This window comes from Torulaspora globosa, chromosome 1, assembly GCF_014133895.1.
Source record: "Torulaspora globosa chromosome 1, complete sequence".
Lineage (NCBI taxonomy): Eukaryota > Fungi > Ascomycota > Saccharomycetes > Saccharomycetales > Saccharomycetaceae > Torulaspora > Torulaspora globosa.
Genome location: NC_050727.1, coordinates 605,928 through 629,075, shown reverse-complemented (window position 1 = coordinate 629,075; position 23,148 = coordinate 605,928). Strand labels below are relative to the sequence as shown.

The 23,148-nt window shown below is 43.9% G+C and overlaps 10 protein-coding genes and 1 non-coding gene across 11 annotated transcripts; 4 read left to right on the top strand and 7 right to left on the bottom strand.

The window, feature by feature from the left end:
- Positions 1–52: 52 nt before the first annotated feature.
- On the bottom strand, positions 53–979 carry SAS2 (histone acetyltransferase; the record flags this gene model as incomplete). The annotated part of the gene is made up of 1 exon (XM_037281304.1): positions 53–979. The coding sequence occupies one exon, from the start codon at positions 977–979 to the stop codon at positions 53–55; it is 927 nt and encodes a 308-aa protein (XP_037137199.1).
- Positions 980–1,298: 319 nt separating this feature from the next.
- On the top strand, positions 1,299–4,952 carry ECM16 (ATP-dependent RNA helicase ECM16; the record flags this gene model as incomplete). Its single annotated transcript, XM_037281303.1, has 1 exon — positions 1,299–4,952. One exon carries the CDS (start codon positions 1,299–1,301, stop codon positions 4,950–4,952), a length of 3,654 nt encoding a protein of 1,217 aa, XP_037137198.1.
- A 486-nt stretch (positions 4,953–5,438) lies between these two features.
- On the top strand, positions 5,439–6,674 carry RSC58 (Rsc58p; the record flags this gene model as incomplete). The annotated part of the gene is made up of 1 exon (XM_037281302.1): positions 5,439–6,674. One exon carries the CDS (start codon positions 5,439–5,441, stop codon positions 6,672–6,674), a length of 1,236 nt encoding a protein of 411 aa, XP_037137197.1.
- Positions 6,675–6,759: 85 nt separating this feature from the next.
- Positions 6,760–8,157, bottom strand: SMF3 (putative divalent metal ion transporter SMF3; the record flags this gene model as incomplete). Its single annotated transcript, XM_037281301.1, has 1 exon — positions 6,760–8,157. The coding sequence occupies one exon, from the start codon at positions 8,155–8,157 to the stop codon at positions 6,760–6,762; it is 1,398 nt and encodes a 465-aa protein (XP_037137196.1).
- A 1,090-nt stretch (positions 8,158–9,247) lies between these two features.
- POM152 (Pom152p) lies at positions 9,248–13,183 on the top strand (the record flags this gene model as incomplete). The annotated part of the gene is made up of 1 exon (XM_037281300.1): positions 9,248–13,183. The coding sequence occupies one exon, from the start codon at positions 9,248–9,250 to the stop codon at positions 13,181–13,183; it is 3,936 nt and encodes a 1,311-aa protein (XP_037137195.1).
- A 453-nt stretch (positions 13,184–13,636) lies between these two features.
- MLH2 (mismatch repair protein MLH2) lies at positions 13,637–15,637 on the bottom strand (the record flags this gene model as incomplete). The annotated part of the gene is made up of 1 exon (XM_037281299.1): positions 13,637–15,637. One exon carries the CDS (start codon positions 15,635–15,637, stop codon positions 13,637–13,639), a length of 2,001 nt encoding a protein of 666 aa, XP_037137194.1.
- A 348-nt stretch (positions 15,638–15,985) lies between these two features.
- Positions 15,986–16,894, top strand: DPI35 (Dpi35p; the record flags this gene model as incomplete). Its single annotated transcript, XM_037281298.1, has 1 exon — positions 15,986–16,894. The coding sequence occupies one exon, from the start codon at positions 15,986–15,988 to the stop codon at positions 16,892–16,894; it is 909 nt and encodes a 302-aa protein (XP_037137193.1).
- A 20-nt stretch (positions 16,895–16,914) lies between these two features.
- Positions 16,915–16,987, bottom strand: HG536_0Atrna1A. The gene has a single exon. It is a non-coding gene; the product is annotated as a tRNA-Ala (tRNA).
- A 441-nt stretch (positions 16,988–17,428) lies between these two features.
- On the bottom strand, positions 17,429–17,719 carry COX12 (cytochrome c oxidase subunit VIb; the record flags this gene model as incomplete). The annotated part of the gene is made up of 1 exon (XM_037281297.1): positions 17,429–17,719. The coding sequence occupies one exon, from the start codon at positions 17,717–17,719 to the stop codon at positions 17,429–17,431; it is 291 nt and encodes a 96-aa protein (XP_037137192.1).
- A 611-nt stretch (positions 17,720–18,330) lies between these two features.
- On the bottom strand, positions 18,331–21,321 carry RIC1 (Ric1p; the record flags this gene model as incomplete). The annotated part of the gene is made up of 1 exon (XM_037281296.1): positions 18,331–21,321. One exon carries the CDS (start codon positions 21,319–21,321, stop codon positions 18,331–18,333), a length of 2,991 nt encoding a protein of 996 aa, XP_037137191.1.
- A 140-nt stretch (positions 21,322–21,461) lies between these two features.
- RRB1 (ribosome biosynthesis protein RRB1) lies at positions 21,462–23,012 on the bottom strand (the record flags this gene model as incomplete). Its single annotated transcript, XM_037281295.1, has 1 exon — positions 21,462–23,012. The coding sequence occupies one exon, from the start codon at positions 23,010–23,012 to the stop codon at positions 21,462–21,464; it is 1,551 nt and encodes a 516-aa protein (XP_037137190.1).
- Positions 23,013–23,148: the final 136 nt, after the last annotated feature.

Genomic DNA, 23,148 nt, shown 5'->3' with positions numbered 1-23,148 from the left:
GATATTATCCGTAAGACAGATCGATAATTCAGCGGGTACGAGGAGAGTTGGATCAATCATCAATCAATAAATATTCATCATGTAGCATAAAGAGCTCTTTATGGTTCCGCTCAACGGCTTTGAGATGCCTTCGAAGAACAGGAAGATGAATTTGATTGTTATCGCCGAGGCAATCCAAATATTTCAGGGTTAGTATAATATCACCTACTCTTATACCGGTTACCGTCGCAATGGTTTCAATGGAGAGTCTTCCGAGGTTAGCCAATTCTCCTTCCACCAGCTCCCAACAGATCACCTTTGACCAGTACTTCAAGTAACTTATCAGTCCGAATGGCGAAAGAGGTGACTCCGGCCCAGATACAATGTGCTCTGATTTCGAAAGTGCATAAGAAAATTCCAAAAGAAGCGTACCTAATCGAAGTCTCTGATATGGCGGAAAGGTCAAAATGCATGCAAGATTGTTTTGGTGGTATGAGACCAGGTCCTTTGAGAAGAATGCCATCGGCTTGGTGTTGCCCGTTTCATAGACAATGTAAAACTCGTAGTGGTCCACTTTGAAATACATCGATTTGTTATCAAGAAACAGCTTAGTGAACAGGCAAAGGCACTGACAAAACAGAAGATGCCTGGAGCCTCTCACACGTCTGATAGTGTACAAGGGGCTTTTGTATTTCGCTCTACCAGGTGCTTTGGACTTGAATTGGCAGTGCGCAACATGAGCCACGAAGCTGTCGTCCCTATCGGTATACCTGAAGCAATACTCACAGACATACAGCGTATCAAGCCAGTATTGTGATTTTTCTCTTTTGACCGGAGTTCGATCTTCCTCTATGAAGCCCAGCTGTCTGCTATCGGGACTAAAATAAGCGTTACTGCCATACCATGTGGGGAACTTCTTATCAATTCCAAACTGTACCTGTTTGATGTTTCTTTCGCTTAGGATACCGTAGAGATTTTCTTCCTGATTCTCTGCAACCATCCTGCTTCCTGGAACGCTTTTGAATCCGATTAAAGTGACTAGAGACTCAGTTCAGCAATACAATCTCATGTCAGACAGAATAAAGCCTTTGGATCCGTTGCCTTTGAATGCCCTCCTGACTTAATCAAATATTGAAGGTTGCTTTAAGATCGTATTGCGCGATGGCCTAAGTTCTCTTCGCTTATAGTCAAAAATTTTGAGATTAATCTAAAGGCATCGTATCTCATCGCATCTCATCGCTTGCTACATTGGTGCTCTTAAGGCCAGGCAGAGAACTTTTCTTTAGCTGAAGCGGTTGCCAGCACATAGTACCAGAGTCATGGGTACGTATAGGAAAAGATTCAATGAGAAGGCTAGGGCGGGCCATATGGCCAAGCTTAAAGAGCTGAAGAAAGTCAGAAATAAACAGTACTTCAGACATCTAGAAGATGGAAAACAAGATCAGTCGGATGAGAAGGGATCAGTTATAGAGGAAAATGAAGATAGCAATGCAGTGCTTTTGAAACCGATGAGCAAAGAGGAAAAACAGCTAAAGAAGCGGAAATTGGAGGAATTGTTTGCACCCAAAGAATCAAAGGTTTCGAAGCAGAAGAAGAAGAGGTTGGAGAAATTCATCGAGCATCAACTGAAAAGAGAGGAGAAGAAGCTTATCATTGAGAAACTACAGGATTACAAGATAGATACGTCCTTGATGAAGCCTTTGAAAACCCTGGGACAGGGCAAACAAACAAAGAAAGAAGCATTTCAAGAGGCATTAAGCTTAGAAAGACAGGGAAGGGGTAATGCGGATACTGCCGAAATTTTGTATGAGGAGCACGAAACTAGAGATTGGGACCAAGATCATGGAGGAAGTGATGCTCATGAAGGTGACGGCGATATCGAGGTTGACAAAGCTAAGCAGCAATCGAGCTTTGTTGATCGTAGGCCAGCCAGCGTGGGTGGTTCTGCTTTCGGATTTGGATTTTCCAATGCTCAAGTTGTCCATAAAAAGACGTCTAAACCCAAGTACAGTTGGAGACGGCGGATTGAACTTGCTGAAAGGAAAAAAAATGACTTGGAGGATGAGATGGATTTCAGGTCGAGTTCTCAAGAGGATGAAGAAGGCAGTTCACAAGGCGCTAGCGATTCTGATGAGCACAGCAGTGACAGTAGCACTGAAGCGCTTGAAGAGGGAGTGCAGTACTCAGCTGCCGATGATTTCAAAAAATGGGCTAATCAGCAGGTTAAACAGATTGAGGGCCGTGATGTAGAAATTGTGATGCCAAAACCAGCTGTCAAATATCAACCTGTAATTAGAGAAGAAGATTTGGAGGATGGTCTGATAGAAACAGTCATACCTGTGGATGAACATTCGCAGAGGAAGGCTTTTTACGTCAATGTAGCGAGGCCGGCTGAGATACAAGAGATCAGAATGAAGTTGCCTGTTTTTGGGGAAGAACATAGAATCATGGAGGCGATCCACCACAATGACGTCGTTATAATATGTGGTGAGACCGGTTCTGGTAAGACCACTCAAGTGCCGCAATTCTTGTACGAGTCCGGATTTGGCAACGTTGATTCACCAGACTATCCGGGAATGATAGGTGTCACGCAACCGCGAAGAGTGGCAGCAGTTTCGATGGCAAACCGTGTTTCATCTGAATTGGGCGATCACGGGAGTAAAGTCGGCTACAAAATTAGATTCGATTCTAACCTGAAGGAAGACACTAGAATCGCCTTCATGACTGATGGTGTTCTGCTGAGAGAGATGATGAAAGATTTTAGACTCACCAAATATTCATCCATCATCATTGATGAAGCTCATGAAAGAAATATAAACACTGATATATTAATCGGCATGCTTAGCCGATGTATCAGGCTGCGTGCAAAAGAGCACGCCAAAGATCCAAAGAAAAATAAGAAACTGAAGTTAATTATCATGTCTGCAACACTAAGAGTCGCTGATTTCAGTGAGAACACTGCGCTATTCTCCTCGCCACCACCCATTCTGAAGGTTGATGCTAGGCAGTTTCCCGTAGCTGTACACTTCAACCGCAGGACGCCGTATGATTATATGGAAGAAGCTTTCAAAAAGACTTGTAAGATTCATAGACGACTGCCTCCTGGAGCCATCTTAGTATTTTTGACAGGTCAACAAGAGATCAATCAAATGGTAAAAAGATTGAGACGAGAATTCCCGTTTAGAAAAGAACATAAAGTGCCCAAAGATTTGGAATCAAACACGATAAGTGTCAAAATCAACCCAAAAACTGCTGATTTGGAAACAGAAGACGTTGAATTCAGCGTAGAAATCGCTGATGAGGAAAATTTTGATGATGAGCTGGGTTCAGAGGATGACGGCGAAAACAATTCCGAGGGAGAGGAGGGGTTCGACGAGTGTCTGGAAGAAGGTCAAACGGAGAATGATCCTTTGTACGTTTTGCCACTTTACTCCTTGCTGCCTACAAGTGAACAAATGAAGATCTTTAACGAACCGCCGACTGGTTCAAGACTCTGCATCGTTGCTACTAATGTTGCTGAGACTTCGTTGACCATTCCCGGCATAAAATACGTGGTAGACTGTGGTAGATCTAAGGAGCGCAAGTACAATGAAGACACCGGCGTTCAGAGCTTTGAAATTGGTTGGGTAAGTAAAGCCGGCGCAGATCAAAGAAGTGGTCGTGCGGGGCGTACAGGTCCCGGTCACTGCTACAGGCTGTATTCCTCTGCTGTTTTTGAACACGATTTCGAACAGTTCTCACGTCCTGAGATCCTAAGAATGCCAGTTGAGAGTGTTGTACTGCAGATGAAGAGCATGGCTATTCAAAATGTCTTGAATTTTCCTTTTCCTACCCCACCTGAGCGGAACTCTATCCACAAGGCCATGAACTTGCTTCTGCGTTTAGGTGCATTGGATTCTGCAGAGAGAATTACAGAGGATGGCAGAATGATGAGTTTGTTCCCAATATCTCCAAGATTTTCCAAGCTTCTTCTAATTTCTGAAGAGAAGGACTGTCTGCCATATGCAGTCACCATCGTAAGCGCACTATCTGTCGGTGATCCCTTCCTGAAAGAGCAAGAGGTTGGTTTGAAGAGTGAAGACGCCGAAGAAGACAATAGCGACGACAAAGAAAAAGAGAAAGCACTGAGATCAAAGTACTTCAAGTGCAAGGCTCGTTTTTCTCGGTTAGATAAGTACAGTGATGTCTTCCGTCTATTAAGCGCTATCTGTGCCTTTGATTTCATAGCGAAGAATGAGAGACCACGCTTCCTGCGTGACAACTTCCTCAGAGCCAAGTTCATGGATGAAATTTTGAAATTACGGAAACAGTTAATGTACATCATTAAATCAAGCACTCGGGAGGAAAACGTCGCCGCTACTGTCACGGACGGAGATTTGAAATGTGATGTGCCACAAGATATTCAGCTCAGATTACTGAAACAAATGATATGCGCGGGCTTCGTCGATCAGGTCGCAATCAGAGCCGACTTCCTCTACCCAGAGGAAGTCCCCATCACCAACAAGACCTCGATTATAAACATTCCTTATGTGCCTGTACTCGCTACAAAGACCCCTGATATTTCTGAGTGTTTTGTCTACATTCATCCGTCATCCATACTCACAAATGCAGGCGAGTTACCTCCCAAATTCCTCGTGTACCATTCGCTGCATCTCGGTAACAACGGCAAGACAAGAATGAACTCACTGTGCGATATCAAGAGCACTCCTCTGGCAAACATAGCGGGCAAGGGATCATTGGTATCTTACAGCAAACCACTCTCAGGCCACGGAATGAAATCTATAGACGTTTCGCCATCTGAAAGGTATTGCTACGTGATTCCGAGATTTGGTGCGACTGTCGACAGCGATTTAAAAATCGGATGGGACTTAAACCCCGTTGCAGTCCACCAAAAGAGGATCAATGGCCAATGGAAAGTACAGAAAATCATCCCAAACAAGAGCTACAGTGCCATACAGCAGCAAACCAAGTGATTCGACTCTCGACTTAACTAAATACTTGGGTTTATATAGTCGTTATTACAATGTGTCGTATGAAATGTTGTTGCGCAACGCGCTCTCTGGGAAAAACTGTGGGTCAACCGCATATTCAAATGTTAAAGCAGGTTACTGACTGGTTCCTCTCAGATCAGAAGAGCAAGAAGGAGGTCTCATCAGAGGCTATTCAAGATGGATTTGGCTGAGCTTCTCTCAAGTTTGCACTGTATTTTAAAAGAGTATGTTTTTCTTTATTTTCCAGGTATCAAGTTATACAACTAGTTACTAACAACGAGATATAGAGCATCGTCGAAATGCAAGGTTCTGGATGAAAGTTTTCCCTGTACATTCTACGAGAAAGATCCTAATAAGATATTCACGTCATATTGTACTTATATCAAACGAAGAAGCGATGCATATGGAGTGATTAAGAGTGAAGACAAATTGAAATTGACTACGATATCGCAGAAGTTCGAAGATGGAATGTATGCACCCGAACAGGGTGGATTTTACAGGCTTTACCATGATATCAAGCTAGTGTGTACTATGCTTATTCATTATTACTCTCAGGGAACTAGAAATTATCAAATGGTCGACAAGTTCTATAAGTTTGCCATAGAGTTGATACTGAGAGAATGTTACAAACTCGGTATTTCACTCAACAACGGCAAAACAGATACCAGCTTGGTGACTGATACGGAAACAGAGCTTGACAGCGTGATTGCACATGACTTCATCAAGATTTCCACTAATTACAAGGTTCCAGTGGCAGAGACATACTATATCAAAACGAGGGAGCTGGAACTTTTCTCCTCGATGATTGCAAAATCTAATCTGGACAATAGGCCACAAGAGCTGCCCAATAGCAACTTCGAGATAAACAAAGTCATACCTCAGACAAATATCTGTGAAGAGGCTCCCAAATTAGGTTTTGTCGCCGCCAATACCAGTAACATACCCGATCCGACATTACCTCCGACAGAGATGATGACCAGATTTTTGCATCCTAATTGGTATGCTCTACCGACAACGATGTGGTTGAAATATGGCGATTACAAGCCGTGGGCCCCATCTTTCAACGAAAATGGCACAGTCATCGATTCAACCACGCGCGGTATCATATGGTTGCAGAGAGTCGGTTACTTACAGATATACCAGGACGCAGAGAACAATGCTGCAGAGGATAAGAAAGAAGGGTCAAGGGAACCTATGGATAAAACAAAATTAGAGGATAATCTGCATGAAGGGAAAGAGGAGGGTGCGTTGCTGAATGGTGAGTCTAGTACAGTTGACAATAAGGAGGAGATGAAAGATGAAGACCAAAAGGCGGCCTTTGACGATGCTGAGAAACCACTCGCTCAGCAACATTCTATCAAACTGGAAAATCTTTTTGATTGGAAGCCTTCCAACTATATTGATGACGATGAAATTGACGGTTTCAAAGACGGCACACAGGCCCAACTTGTCACATCAATCCTTCTGCAAATTCGGAACCTGAGAAAAGACAGAGTAATGAATAAAATTATCAAGCCATCCGCTGAAGAGGTAAAGCTTTACAACAAGGCTCGCAGGCTCTTGAAAGAGGTTGTGTTAGCAAAACAAGTTAAAGAGTTACCAATGAAGCATTGCAGATCCTTCCCCGTGCTTCAAGCTAATTACAATGGTAGTATACCCGTGGTGAGACTGCAGCCTACGAGGAAGAGAAAATCGAAAAAATAAGTCTATTAATAGTTGGGTTATGTAACTTTTAGTCAAAGAGCAGCCTTGAAGGCTTGATGCAATATGTTTTTTGTTCAACTTTCTATCAAAAATGAACATCAGCTCCCAGCAGAAAGCTAAAAACTAAATAACAATTCAATGCGCCGATGATGGCCCAAACAATGAAAGCAGAAATGGTTAACCATCTGCTATTAGTGTAATCAACAGTTTTGCCACCTGGCATTGTCAGAGGAGTGTTCTCATCTTCGTTTTCTCCTTCTCCATGTTCGTCAATGACTGTCATTATTTTCCTGTTGGCTGTGAAGTATATCAGAGGCGCTGACACGATAGGAAGGATCAAGGATAAAACCACCTGCGAAAAGTTAAGCACATCTGAAATACCGCGCTCGCCCATGGTCAAGGTAATGAACAAACATGGAACAATCGCAATTAGTCTCGTACCAAGCCTTGTTGCCCATGGCGGCAGTGACCATTTCAAAAAGCCTTCGGAGACTATCTGGCCAGCGACTGTGCAAATGATTCCAGCGGATTGGCCTGAAAAGATCATTGCCAGAGCAAATATTAAACCTGCCGCGGGCGAAATATAATGAACCAGTAGATTGTAGATTGATAACAAATCAGCATCCTTAGCCTCGGGTTGACCGTATAGAGTTGCACCAGCAACAATCAAAATGGCTGAATTTACGAATGTTGCAATCAGAAACAATGAAATTATCAGTTCAGCATACGAGTAATTCAAGTTGTACTTGATGGCCTTGACACTTGGACGCTTACCTACCTTGCCATATCGTTTGATGTCGAATTCTTGCAAACGTGGTTTAACCAATGAAGAGCCCAGATACAATGAATGAGGCATGACTGTAGCCCCCAGAATCCCCAAGGAGATATACAAAGCTCCTTGATCCTTGAAGATTATTGCTGAGGGAAGATATCCTCTTATTAGCTCCAATTTATCGGGAATTGTTATCTTGAACAATTCGAGAAGAAAGCAGATGACGGTCGCGGCCACTAAACCGCTAACGAAAAGTTCAAAAGCTCTAACCTTTTTCATGGATGCACCATCTTGTTGGTAAAACATCAGAATGACTAGAACATCCAATACGGTGAGAATCACCCCATAAGTCAAAGGAATCCCAAATAGAATCTGCAGTGCGACCGCGGTACCTACGACCTCCGCCAGATCGGTCGCTATGATCGCCAGCTCTGCAAAAAAGTAAACTACCAGGTTGAGCTTTCGAGGCAAATGACGACGGCAATTTTCTGCAAGATCATAACCAGTGACAGTGCCAAGTTTCACGCAGAGACACTGAAGTAAAACGGCAAAGATATTCGAAATGAAAACTGAGAAAAGTAAAGTATATTTGAACTGCGCACCACCGGAGACACTGGTAGAATAATTGCCTGGATCCATATAGGCCACACTGACCATGATGCCCGGGCCTATGAAAGTTGCGAACTTACGCAACACTTGATAGATGCTCATAACCACGCTACGCTCACCGCTCGCCAGTATAGCAGTAGTAAAATCAGCTTTCAATATCACTTACTGTCTTATATTCCTGCACGCTTAGCTGAATGCGAATGCTCTTGTACTTTCTTCTTCTCACGCCGCTTCTGCAGATACCGCTTCTAATTGAACATGTAAAGGGTCTTCGTTAGCCTGCTCTTGGAAACAGATGATCTATTGCCTCGTAGCGGCAATTCGCTGGATATCATTCAGTCATGAGGGCGATTCCAACATGCGAAACTGTCGTCTTGCGGCCATCATGTGACGTTCCCGCTCCGGATTTCTGCGATATTGCACCCAGATATTTAACGACATCTGGCATCGCGCCCTCGTACCTGACACATAGTAGGCATAAAGCCACGGCAATTCCTCTTAAGGTTACCTAAACACCTGACAAGCGCAAAAGGTGAAGCTGAACCTACGAGACGTGCAGTCGAAACGCGAGAGGGCCCGATACCGGAATCTTATCGGTTTGCAACGCCGCCGAGGTCCCTGGCGGATTCCTGCTCCTGGTGAAGGTCGCCACTTCTGTACCTGTAGCTTACCAGCGTAGCGGTGCAAGCTCACGCCAGCTGTAACTCTGTTTAAAGACAACCATCTGGTTCAATCCGCCATCTGAAGAATAAAGCTTTGCCTGCTATTCGAAATGTTGCAACGTATTGCAATAAGGGCTCCTCAGTAGCACCAAGGCTGTCAACCTATAAGGTAAGCCTTAGATAAACATATCACTAGCGCCTCAGGGTGATCATTCTTTCGCGTAGCTGTAATCCCCACGTCTTTGCGACTGCTGTTCAGTCCATAAACCTCTTCACAGAGAGACTTCCACGTTCAAGAAGTGGTAGGTAGAGAACTTGGTTCACAAAGAATCGACTTCTTTTAAGCGCTGAGGTCTTATTATGGTCGTTTTTTACGAAGGCCGAGATGCAATTGGTAAACAGAAAAGTTGCAAGCAAGAACAGTGAATAGACAGTTTTAGTAGCGATGAGTGGTTCCCAAGAGAGTCGATTGGTGGCATCTTCGAGGCCAGAATTGGAGACACCTTGGGCGGCAGAGAAATCGAGGCTTCATGTTGAATTCTAACACGCCAAGAGGCAATCATTGGATTGGCGCTTCTTCAACGTCCTCAACATATCAAGCAATTGACGGTCGAACGTCGGGAAGTCAGGAATGGCGATTTCGCTCTTCGAAAAGCTATGATCGTGTGTCTTCAACTCTATCGGATGGCAGAGCTCGCGGCGATACAAAATATACACTTGGCCCGGATGGGAAACGTTTCGGGGAGCTTCAATCTCAGCCATTGATTTCTCCAGAGGTTCTTGAAGCTTCGCGACAGCGAGCTTTGGCGCTTCTCATCTTCGCCATCATTCAAGGATACAAGGTCTACGACCTTATCGTGCTGAAGAACAAGGTGGCGGTGGTAGGCCGACTATTCGACAGCTCCAGACTGAGTTTCATCTTCAAATACCTGATCATTGATTCGCTTTTTTTGTACTTCTTGCCGAGCTTCAAGATTCCTAAGCTAACTTTCCAGCCGTGGGCCGTCACTGTTCAAATCGTCGCAATGACCGTCATCACCGTTCTTATATCGAACGAACACGGCTTTGCCCTACTATCGGTCTTTGGAGCGGCGTGGAGAAAGCTCAGTACCAAGGAGGTCAGCTTGACTGGCTCGTCGGTAAACATGAGAAAAGTTATGGATTCCTCATCGCATTTCAGAGGAGCTTTGACTATAAAGATATTGCCTGAGAATACGGCCATGTTTAACCCATTGCATGATTCGTTCTGTCTGCCCATGGACGCCAGCCTCGTGCCAGAAGGACATGTTAAGGTTCCCATTAGAATTAACTCGACGGCTGATATTTCCTTGGTCCAGCTCGAGTACAGGGATATTTACACTGACAGATCAGAGCTGAGAAATTTGACAAGTAAGGAATTCAGGTTAGTTGAAGATTTATCCGGTCTTCTTTCTCGAGATAGGTTAATGAGCCAAAGAGTGCAAGATACTTCGACGATACGATATATTGAATTGCCGCTCAACGATGTTGGATTCTATCAGATCAAAAAAATTGTCGATACAAAGGATTTCAGTCTCAAGGTTTACCAGTCTCATTTAGTCATTCCTTACTGTCCTGTAGCATCGATCACTGGTCATGGAAGCTCGGATAGATGCATTGGTGACTCGGATAGAGTCTCGTTGGAGGTTCAGGGGGTACCACCCATGAAACTCACATACACCAAAAGCATTAATGGTAAGGCTCGTACTTACGTCGACACCAACCTGGTTCCCGAATTTTTTGAAACGCCCCTTCAATCAACACGGAAGCATATCTTTTCTGCTACCGACTTGTCGGATTTAAAATGGGGCCGCAACTATCCTGTGACAATCAACTTGGATACGACGGCTTCTCAAGACGGTCATTACGTTTACAAGATTGATAAGCTGGTCGATGGCTTGGGAAATGTTATGGATTTTACCAAAATTCCTGAAGCTCTGCAAGAAGATTATCAGGTTTCATATGATTTTAAAGTCCACGAAATACCTAGAGGTTCCTTAGATGAGAAATTTGACCCCAAATCATCGACGAAAAGAGCCATCGTTGTTAAGTTCGAAAAACCGCCAACTTGGGAAGATTCCGCTCCCTATTCTGCGAACATATCATTTGTTGATGAGAAGCAGAAACTGCATTTGCGGAGCATCTCGACAACATCTCATCATGCTTCATTTCAAGCTGAATCCCCCGGAACCTACAAGCTTGAAGGCATCTCTTCGAAGCACTGTCCTGGGGTTGTCATCGGAAAATCAAGTATTCTAATAACAAAACCTGTGCCGCCACAGTTAGATGTCAAGTCGACACCTATACTTGATCAGTGTGTTGGTCAAGTCGGGCTAAATTTTGATCTAACCTTTACTGGGGCCCCACCATTCCAGTACATGGCAATGATATACAAAATGGAAGAAAATAAAAAGTGGAGGCTCTATGACACTAAAAGATATACATCGGAAGGGACAAGAAGCCAATTCAGCTATAACCCCACCATCGAAGGCAATTATGAAATTGTCTTCGATCATTTGACAAATAAACTATTCACCGATCAGATTTCTTTGGTTCCCCGTGAGAAGTACACATTTAAGACTTCGATGAGAGTGAAACCTAGCGCCAAATTTAAGACACTGAAGGAAGTAGAGCTATGTCTCGGTGAGCAAACGAAGGTTCCAGTAACATTTCATGGAGAGCCGCCCTTTTCATTGACTTATGACATTGTGGAGACTTCTTCGAATAAAAGAAGCTCGCGGAAGGTTGATAACCTGCTCACTTACGATTATGAGATCGAAATTCCACGCTTCGAAGTTGGCGGAGATTATATCGTTTCATTGGTTTCCGTCAAGGATTCTTCTGACTGCCTCGTAGGCTTAAGTGAGCCGGACGCAAGAATAAAAATTAGAAGGGATATACCTTCTGCCGCATTCAATCTTCTGGATAATTCAAATCAAGTCAAGATCAAGCAAGGCTCTCAAGCGCATATTCCTTTAAAGCTAGCAGGTGAGGCACCTTTCACGGTTAAATACGAACATTTCGATTCTCACGGTCAGCTCCTTGGGGTATATGAAACTCAATTTCATTCGAGTTATAAGCCTGTCCTTAAAGTTAGCAATGAAGGAAGGTACAAGTTAGTTGATGTTCGTGATTCCAGCTGCAGCGGGATCATCGAAGATCCGGAGAGCCACTTTGAGGTTGGTTTCTTAGACAAGCCCAGTTTTACGGTTGTGGCTAACAGTAAGATCGAAAAAGTAAGTGATACAAATTTTGTCAAACATGAGGTATGTCAGGGTACTGAGAGCGTATTGGACTTGGCTTTATCCGGTTCTCCGCCATTTTCATTGAGGTTTGATCTGGTCACGCCAAATGGACATTCAATTAGTAAAGCCATACAGGTTGCGACGAAATATGCAACAATAAGGCTGCGAAACGAGGAACCTGGAGAACACATTGTGATAATAAGCGCTCTTTATGACTCGAACTATGGCGAGGAAGATTTCTCCAAGGCTTCCTATTCGTCTCCGGAGGTCATAGTCAAGCAAAAGGTCAATCCACTACCAGAAGTAAAATTTTCCGATTCAGGAAAGATTTTCAGGGCTTGCTCAACTGCTGTGAATGAGGAAACGTCTTCATTAGCTCCTATCAGTTTGAGGTTTAATTATGGAGAAGCACCGTTTTCTGTCACTTTCAGTATATATCATGAAAGTACAAGCAGAACCGAACATTGCACAATTGATAAAATTGTACCGGGCTCATTCAATTACAGGAGACTTTATGAGAATCTGAAATTAGGAAATCACCTCATCGCAATTGAAAAAGTGGTAGACGCCAATGGATGCGCCAATGATAAGATCGCTACAGAAAATGAACATGTATGGATATCTGTGACAGATGTTCCTAAAATTCACTTGCTTGATCCGACGGCCGACTATTGTGTTGGCGATTACGTCGCATATCAGTTGAGCGGTAATGCTCCTTTCAACATCAGGTATGAATTCAACGGGGCGCAACTCAAACTTAAGGAGCATACATCACAATTTGTAAGGTTAGCCACAGAGCCCGGTACAATCTCCATCCTTTCCATAGGCGACTCGACATCGCAATGCATGGTAGACTTCACCAAGCCGAATATGAAGAAAGAGTTTGATAGACTATCTCTGGTTGTCCATCCTATACCATCCGTCACTGTTTCCCAGGGACAGAATGCCGTAGAGGACATTCATGAGGGAGACCAAGCGGAGGTCATCTTCTCGTTTGAAGGAACTCCACCTTTCTCACTGACCTATGTCAGAACTGAAGAAGCAGAGGGTAGAAAGAGGCCTCAAATAGTGGAAACTCATAAAGTAACAGACATACATTCCTTCGAGTATAGAGTTCTCACTAGCTTACAGGGGACCTATGAGGCTATAGAAATCTCTGACGCATTCTGTTTCGCCAAGAATGATGCTTTCTTTCATTACTGATCTGGCGTCGAACTCTCTACAAGTAAAGACGGCACATGAAGGAATTAACCATCGTTGACTATATGGTAGCATTTCTAAATAAAAAGGCTTAGCCAAAGCGTTGGTAATCTATAGATGAAGAAGGGCTGGCCAGAAGTGAAACCTAAACTTCTGGAAAATACGTGTTTTCCCCTCTAGCTACTTACATATTGCTCAAATCGAGCCTATGCGCTTCATGAAGATACATGAGGATCAAATTTCCAAGAAAGGCTTCACGAATCCTGTAATATATCTCATTTGAGCAAACAAAGGCAAAGCCGTTGGTTGTTAATTAGAGGGCTAGCAGCATCGTCGTTTTATAACTAGACTTAGCTTACCGCTTTTGGGGAAGTAAAACTAAGGCGATACGGCATCGAGTAGTTTTTCAGGACAGGATTGGGCGGCAAATGGAACGAGGAATAACGAAGAACTGCTTCAGTTGGTCAGTATGAACCATCCCTCTTTTGCGCGAGAGAGCGAAATTCTCTTGTCCTTCAGGTCCTTTGAAAGGGCAATAAGGCTTTCGGTTACGCGGTTTTTCGGATCAGAATCTCTGCTTAACCACTGTAGTTCGTTTTTGTAAGCACTTTGACTGTACTTGCCATAATTGTAGTCGACAGACTGTGTAACGCCTTCTGTATGCTCTGAATACAGTCGTAGCCTTCTTGAAGCTAAGCAGGCTTTATGGCCTATCCTTTCCTCATCTACAATCTCTTCATCTATCAGCGTTGTATCACCGCAGGTGGATGACAAGCTAGGTTGCTTGAAATCCGCTCGCGGATAAGTAGGTGCACTTTCCAGATATCTTCTCGATTCGAGGTGAGCAACATCAGCGGAATCATGGGAGCTCGAATTATCAAGATTCTTCTGCGGTACTTCAATTTTGCGCTGCTTTACGCTGAAGTGCTTCAGCTTTGCGATCATGAACGGGTTCGAAAGGGATATGTTTCGTGCCACCTCCATATCCTCATTCTCACAGCCCGGGATTGGCGAGCTTTCCAGCGACGATGAGCAATGGCGATTGGTTACTTCCTGTGTTCCAACCGCATCATCCGAATTTAAGTTGCACTTCCATCGAATCTCATCTGGATACACATAATCAGATGCAGCTTGGCGCTTGGCGCATCGCAGCGCCGATGTGCTTCCGACTGAGCGTACATTTTCATTCGCTGAAGGAAGCAGTGATTCATTTCGTTTGATTTCCCCCTGTTTCCCAGCGTGCTGATCACCGTTAACCGTGGATACACCTCCATTGTTACCTGGCTTTTGGCTTGTCACAGTAGCTTCCTGACATATGCCTGGACGCCTTGGAATTCGCCCGGTCATTTCGATTTCTTCACATCCTTTCTTGCCCAACTCCGCCACAATATACGCAGAGAGAGACTCCTCCAGTTGACGCATGACGATGGATACGTCCTTAATCATAACATCATTTTTTCCCGGTTCAACATTCACGTCCAAAATTCTTGCGTCACATTCGAAGTTAATATACCAGGTCGTTGGATCCATTAAATTTGCTTCACGGTAAATTTTATTAACTATTTTGGCGACTGAAGTCCCAAAGTTCAGTTGAAGCGAAATGATTCGATTGTTAACGGAGAGAAACCTCTTATTTTTGTTGAGCCCGCAGACGTCTGTCTGCGGCTGCATTCTTGGCAGTATGACATTCAAATGAATAAACTTATTGACAGGCAAATTATCGTTAACGAGGAAGTTATCTGAGACTGGCGACCTCAACTTTGATGCTATTGAGAGGGCTCGTACTCTTGAAAGGTTTGGTTCCAAGGATTGTTGCAATTGCTTCCTCGTTACTTGACCATCCTTGTCGACAGTAACAAGACAAAAGTGGAATCGAATTGATCGGAAAATCAAAGAGTAGTGCTGTGTTAGACGGTGAATCTCTTCATTGCTTCTTGCCGCCCTAGCTACTGTGTGTAAATACCGGGCTCTCAATCCCAGCAGGAGGTTTTTGATCAGTACTGTAGTGCCTGACGGACATGAGACCTTTTTACGGTCTATACCTTTGGTAAGGCCATCTTTGGGCACCAGCCACTTCTCGCCAACACTTTCAGACTTACTCTTTGTTGTAATTTCCATAGAACCTTTCTTATTGGCTAATGTTGCTAGAGAAAAGAGCGCCTGTCCTCTGAATCCCAGAGTCTTCAAGTGGGATAGGTCATCCTGCGACCTTATTTTGCTAGTGGCATGGTTCAAGCACATTGCATTCCTATCAGCTTTATCTACGCCAGAACCATCGTCCCTAACGCAAATGTAATGACAACCGCTTGTGTTAGAATCTATGTCAACGTAAATGCTGGTGGCTCCAGCGTCTATCGCATTATCTATGAGCTCTTTGACAGCATGCTTGGGGTCCGGAATGATTGAGCTGGACACAAGACGCCATTTTGACGTATCTTCGATTTCCTTAATGGTCATCGGACCCTTGAGCCGCTGTAGATCTTTGAGCTGCTTTCTTGAGCTGCTTTTTTACCTATCGAGCTTGCTGTCACTAACCCAAAGGCACTGATCTATGAAGAGTTGCAATTCGCAGGCTTTTCGAAGGTATTGCATGAGCTCAGACCCTTTAGGAACTCAAGTTGGCAGTGTGTGCCCCTGCGACTAAATAAAAACGGATTAGCAAGCAAACCAATGTCACTGGCTGTTGCCCTGAAATATCTATCTCTTTCTTCGTTTCCCTTGAAGTTATTGGTATTTAGTGTACTGACTTAGCTGGTGATATTACTACAACGAAGACAACACTTCCGCTACAGTAGTAACTCGATAATGGCTTTTCCAAGAAGAATACCAATTGGTGGGTGGAAGCATGCTCTGAAGCCTGAAAGTCCCACAGTGATCACCTTCGATGCTTACAACACATTATATGCAACGACACTGCCAGTTATGCAGCAGTACTGCCTGGTTGCCAAGAAATACAACGTCATCGCCGATCCCATGCAACTAACCATGAAATTTCCCAAAGTCTTCAAGGAGCTGAGGGATAGGCATCCGAACTATGGCAAGTTTACAGGCATCACCGCAGTGGAATGGTGGAGCAAGCTTATCACGAACGTTTTCCAGCCGCTGGAGATCTCAAAAGAGATGGTTGAGGAGATTTTAGTGAGATTCGAGGGTTACCAAGCTTACCAGGTGTATCCAGATGTGCTTGATTTCATAAAAGAAGCTAAATCAAAGCATCCGGATGTGATCTTAGGTATCATCAGCAACACAGATCCGGTGGTATATACATTGCTGCAAAACCTTGGACTGTACGAATACTTTAAACCGCATATCTTCTTATCATACGACCTAGATCTGAAAAAGCCCTCCAAAGAGATTTTCGAATATGCCCTTGAGGATATGGCGAAGAGGTATCCCAGATTGCTAGAGAATAATGACCTCGGGACCCTCAGGTCTCGGTGCTGGCATATCGGCGATGAGGCAATCAACGACATGCGCGGTGCTGAGAATGCTGGATGGAATGGAGTACTGATCGATAGGAACAATAAGTACGGACACTTATCCAGGTCTTTTGAGCACAAGGACAGGAGCAGCGACCTTCTGTCAGTCGATAAAATTGATACTACTTCAAGCATAAGCTACGAGGAGAGCTTGAGACAAATGGATACTGTTCTCCTGGGTGAGAGAGCCTTTGTGGTGTCAAACTTCAAAACTCTTCAAGACTTCCTACTTTGATCAAGATAGTTAAAAATAATTGGACGCAACCGGAATCGAACCGATGACCTCTTCCTTGCAAGGGAAGCGCGCTACCAACTGCGCCATGTGCCCATGGTATTTGTTGAAAGATATCTCTGATCGATCTAGTAACCCCATTAAGTGGGGCACCACTCAGCCATTTCTGCGTACCAGCGCCTTGGCGCTATTATAAGCTAAGGAGATTATTTACTGAACCTTGGCGAAGAAGTGACAGGATGAGAAAATGTTACATTTTGCTGTAAAGTTCTTTCCGCGTCTTAACTAACGTACGTGCTAACTTAATTTGATGTTATTTCCACTAGCATATGTTGATCTTGTGCTGCAGCCTGTCACGCCCACTCACAAGAAGGGAACTAGCACTGCTCTGGATTTCAACATTAATGTTTAAAAATGAATATATGTCGTAGAAATTTGGCCCTTGGAGATCCAGTAGAGATGTCTCCGACAACCATTAGAACGAAGAGAGAAAAAATGTCATGGGAAATTCTTCCACGGGAAGTGTTTTATCTCTCCTCATGGATTGATGTCACCTGGGAAAATCCCCTTCGCTCTTTGTTCGTCCCACTTGTCGACCCAGTCTAGAGGGCACAGAGAGGAGTAAGTTCTCCAGAACACTTTGCATGGTGCAAAGTCCTCGCCCTTCATGTTAATACATTTGTGGTAATCCACATATGACTGCCAACAGTGTTTGGTCTGGTTTTGATTAGGGAATCTAGCATCGAAGCCAACGGTATGCAATGGACTTTCTTGGCCAGGTTGATGTGCTTTCTCAGAGATCTGTTGAATCTTTTGCTCTGCGGTCATTGGTAAGTTGTAGTACTGTGTGGTTCTTAAACAACAAATCTGGAAAAGAGCAAACTTCTAACTCTTTTCAATCAAGTGAATATAACTGCCAAAACAAGTTCTACTCACTCTATGCCGTTTAGCTCTCCTGCGGTAAGCTGATTTTTTCCAGCATAGCTCAAAGTGTGCGTTTATCGGTCAGAGAGCTCTCTCGCCAGCACTATGAACTTTTACTAGGTCTTCATTGGATAAAAGTCATGTGATGTGGTTCATATTAGCTTTCTTCTTCAAACTGGATCAATCGGCTTCATTTGATTTGCTTAGCTGTCAAATTCCATTTCAGATGCGCTGGTAGTCTTGTCTAACCTGATCTCATGAGTCTATTATTGCGTCCTCGGTCCGCGCTCTCTGCGGTGGTTGGAGACCCGCTTCAGTCGTGCTGTAGCCTCTTAACCTCCGGTACTTCATCTCATTTCAATTATGGTTAATGCAAATAGTGTTTAGACCGACTTTGTGTTGTGGCAGTGGACTGTATGTTTGTATAATCAATCAGCTTTCAATTAGCCGCCGTGCCAAGCAGGACTCGGCACGTGATCCTGATCACAGTCTCGAGGTATTGAACTTATATAAGGCTATTGAAACATCTGCAGCGCTTGTTGAACCAGTTGGGTTTTGTTCTGCTTATCGAGCTCTTTCAGAAGTCTTATTAATTGGAAACACATGTCCCATGATTCTGCAGCCGTAGCACTGTCTTCCGCATTCGCAGCGCTCGTTACGAGGAGCCTGAGCACTTTCAGCATCATCTCTTGATCCCTTATAAGATCCGCAACAGCAGAATCCTTGCCCTCTGATGGCACTGTGCTATCGCTATCGTCATCTACTTTGTCGCTTCTCAGGTCATCCACAAGTTCGACGTCGTAATTGAGGAAGACAAGTAATAATACACCGATGATCTTAGCCTCATTTCCCTCGAGGCACCTGGCTAAAAGTTCGCGAGGTGTCATTTTCAAATTAGAAAAGAGTTGGTTCCAGTGTTTCGCTTCAATTTTCCGCAGACAGTTACTGATTATCTCCAGCATGTCACTATGAGGGTTAAATCCGCTCGCTTCCCAATTTTGGGGACTATCACATAGTTTCACCAGTTCTATAATCTGATCTAAGGGCTCGCTAGCGAGGATCTTGAGCGAAAGTATCTTTTCCAGCGCAAAGTTATAATGTTTTATCGGGCGGAACTCGGTTGATATATCTTGCAAGCTGACATTTTGAGCTATCTTCGCGGAGATCATTTGATCAAGGTATATCTTATGTTTGATTATCAGCTTGGAGTAGTCGTTGTGGAAGACGCAACTCAACCCATGTATCGTGGTTGCGTCTGGGGACACCGAAATAGGATAATAGTCATCTTCTAAGCGGATCGATAATAGAGGCGGTCTTTTTTCCCATAAGTCATCAATCTTATAGAACAGTTTGCAGTGTCCGCTGACTACGTAAATTTCATCGGAGAGAATGTCTATTATTCGCTCCACCTCTTCTAATAGCACTGTTGTTGTCCAGCCACTTCCGCTGATTTCGCTGGCTTTCATGATCCTATTATCAGAACAGTAAATGAGTCCATCTTTGAAGCTGGCAGCCCAATCGATAGATTCCGTTAAAATTGGAGATGGGATAGTAATCTTCGCATGTTCATGAAATTTTTTTATAATGTGGATACCGCTAGGATGAAGAATTGACAAGATCGCAAATATTACTATCTTATCACTAGTAGTTATTATTACTTCTGCTGTCTTGTAGAATTTTTCCCCATATTTCTCCAGCTCAGAATTTTCTCGTGATTTAATCTTCAGCAATTTGTGCTTATGGAATAAGCTCACTTGTAGTCTAAGCCGTTCAACCGGCGCCTGTAATTGATATTCCCATATTTTGTATTTGGCAATATCAGAACTGTCAAGTCCTTGAAGATTCAGCCTAAAGCATTGAACGGAAGTCGTCCAATCATCTCTTTTGATAGCACATAGCAAGTATGTACTGCTCAACCAATGCATATCCAGAACTGTCATCTCCTTGAAGGTATACCACACATTTGTCTCTAGATTTTGGATTAGCAGAATGTTTTTATTCGAGACATAGACCGCCATGAGTTTATTGTTTGAACTAATTTTAATAAGAGGAACGCAGTTGTTGATAGCCCTAGTGGGCAACTTTATTACTTGCATCAAGTCCTGTGCGGCCGAAGAGCCTTTGGCTGGCGAGTAGATTGCAATATCATTTTTGTTGTTCTGCAGGACGTAGCTAACTGGTGAGCGGGCATCTGAAAACCCCTGTTTCGCCTCTTCCCACAAATCCCACATTTGATATTCACCTGAGCTAGAAACCGATACTAGCAATTTATCCACGTACGCAAATCCTGAGTATTCGAAACTTGAGGAAGGCTCTTCGAACTCACTGTCTCCAGCGGAGGAAAACAAGGCGTTACCGAACGGCGTCATGAAGTGCATCACATTGGTTCTTGATATTAAGATGAGTGTTTCATCGTTCAGTTTTCCACAAATCTTGACAGGAAATGGAACTTTGAACTTGTAGTCAAGTTCATTGGTCTGCGGGTTGTAATACACTAAAGTGCCTCCGCAAACCAACGCCATCTTTCCTTTGAGTTCGAAGCATGTTGTTAGTTTAGCTTCAACAGGAAATTCTGCCACGTCTACTTTTTGCTCGTTAATCTTAATGTTGTTAATCAAAACTGCTTTGTGGTCCGAAGGTTGCGCTACAACGAGAAGTTGGTCCTGAATTATACATATCCTGCTTCCATTTGTTAATTGAACAAGTGAAGAGTTTTTCAGCTTGAAGTTTTCTAGACTCAGCAACTGTAATCCATGGGGAAACAGAACAAGTAAGCTCTCCTCAGCCTTTTCGTCTTTCTCTGACAGTCGTTTGAAACTAATTATATCAATGATCCTGTAGTCGAATTTCAGTACAACTTTCAGACGCAACTCGAGTCTTCTAACCGGCAGCTCATCGAGGTTTTCCTGATTCACCGACAAGAATTGTAAAAATCCCTTTTCCTTCGTCACAGCGTAACCATTTTGAATGATTTTGGAAGTCTTGCCTTTCTCAAAGACTGTTAGAATATCATCGTCTACCGAATCGTCGTATTCTTGCTCCAGATCTTCGCTAAGTTTCCCGAAATCGATAATTGGAATCCCATAATCCTTGAATGTCGTTATGTTAGCAGAGCTCTTCAATATTTGATATGTTAGCAGGAAGCTCTTATCTGTAGCAACATAAAAGACGATTTTTCCCTGATTCCAAGCTAAGCTGTTGGATTGTGTTTGATTATTCAGGCCCCCAACATGTCTATCCAATGCTACAGACTGAGTGATGGACCTGTTCAAACCAAATTCTTCAATGGACTCGGGAGTTCTCTCGTGGCTTGCAACTAGTGCCATGGGTTTCATATTGTACGCTAGCACCCTGCCCGGCGTCACCATTACCAGGACATTTGCCTGAGGTAGCGAGATCGTTTGAAGTATATCATTATTGTTCACCTCGTTATTTGCTAATGCATGGATGGAATCATTGATCTTGCAGGTCTGAGGTGGGCTCAATGGCCATAAATGCCTACTCATTGCTTGCTAGATCCGCCCCTACCGTATCTTCAAACGGTCACTTGGAAGCGAAATTGTTGGACCTCGCTCTGCAAGCCTTCAAATGATGGTTAAGAGTGGATATTTTGGACAATTCTCGTTAATTATAAATGTACATAAATCTAAACACTGATTGTTTTCCAGATATTCAGACCATCTGTACCAGTACTGATAAGACAGCCTGGGATTTGCCTATGCCATTTGACGTCTTTGACCTCTTTTTGCCAGTGAACGAATAAAAGCTGAGGAGGAATTTGCTTCAACTCGCTTACCTCTAACGTTTGTTGTTTGATCTCTTCATCGTCTGCTTCCACAGATAAGTCCCACAGGGTCACAGTGTTGTCCTCAGATGCAACAGCGATAATTGATTCATCAAGCGGGTTGAAACTAATCGATGTGATTGCACCTTTGTGGAAGCCATATTGTGCGACGGGCTGCACATTGTCGCTATTGTTGGGCGACAATTGTCTAAGATCCCAGACACCCCATTTACCGTCATCCGCACCGCTTGCCAATAGATAACCGATCTTTTCATTCCAACTGATAACGTTGACATCTGTGGTAGAAGCCTTTGTAGAGATGGCCGGTTTATGCTTCTTTGACCTTGTGTCCCAGATCCTTATATAACCGTCGCATCCGCTGGTGGCAAAAACGGTGGATTCCGTACGCGACCATTGGATATCTTCGATTGACTTGTTATTAGACACGGTAAAGGGCTGCCTGTCAGTAACCCACTTTGACGTATGACGCTGTGTCAAGAAAACTTGACCCGAACAGTCACCGGTTAACAGGGCACCCGTTTTGATCAAAGGAGACCAATCCAGACCGTAACCCTCAACATTCCCGTGGTTTTTGACTGTGTGGAGTGGACGCTTGGCAGCTTTGGGAATTTGATAGCCAGGTGTTTCGAAAGCTCTTGTCTGTGGAGCTAAGTCATAGATGTACACCTCAGCATTTTCGCTCATGGTGGCCGTCAACACCTCTTGTTTGGACGCGAATGGGGAGACCTTTATTCTGTTCGTAGTGTCTTTGAGTGGTATGTTTTCATTTTCAATAATGGGATCGCTATCGTCGCCCTCGTCGTCCTCGTCTTCTTCTTCATCGTCGCCGTCGCCCTTGACCAAGGTCTTGTTCAATTGCGAAAGCTTGAGCACCATCAATTCGTTTTCTTTTTTCTTCGAAGCCTGTGTTGCGGTGGTCATGAGAAGAGATTGGGGGTAGTTTCGACGCTCAGTCCCCAATCCATCAGGTATGACATCCAAGGTTAGGCACGGCCATGGCATGTTCACATTGTGTAGCATTTCGTAAACAGTTGGATCAGCCTCCAACACTTCATCAGGCCCCAAAGGCCGAGATAAATGTGGCAAATATAATTCCTCCCTGGCATTGTCTTCCTTTTGTTCCTTTTCAAGCTGCTTTTGAGCATCCTGTTGCTTTTTCTCTATAAACTTTTGTTCATCAATGCCCTCTTCATCCTCTTCTTTATCCTCCTCCTCATCCACTTCTATTATCTCACCATCGCTTTCAAATTCGTCGCTGTATGCATCCTCGAACTCTCCCATCTCAATATCGGGCTCTTCGTTCTTGGAGCCGACGGCTGGCACATCATTCCCTCCGATTTTGGCGGCGACCACCCTCTGCTCTTCCTCCGAGGCGATACTTCTCTTAGACATAGTAGATCACCTGCAATCGTACCTGGAGGACCCGAACTGTATCACTTCCAGCTTGATATGCCCTTTAGCTTCGATACAATTTCAACCTCATCGCATCTCAAAGGCTCGAAAAAATTTTCCAAGCATTAAGCACCGG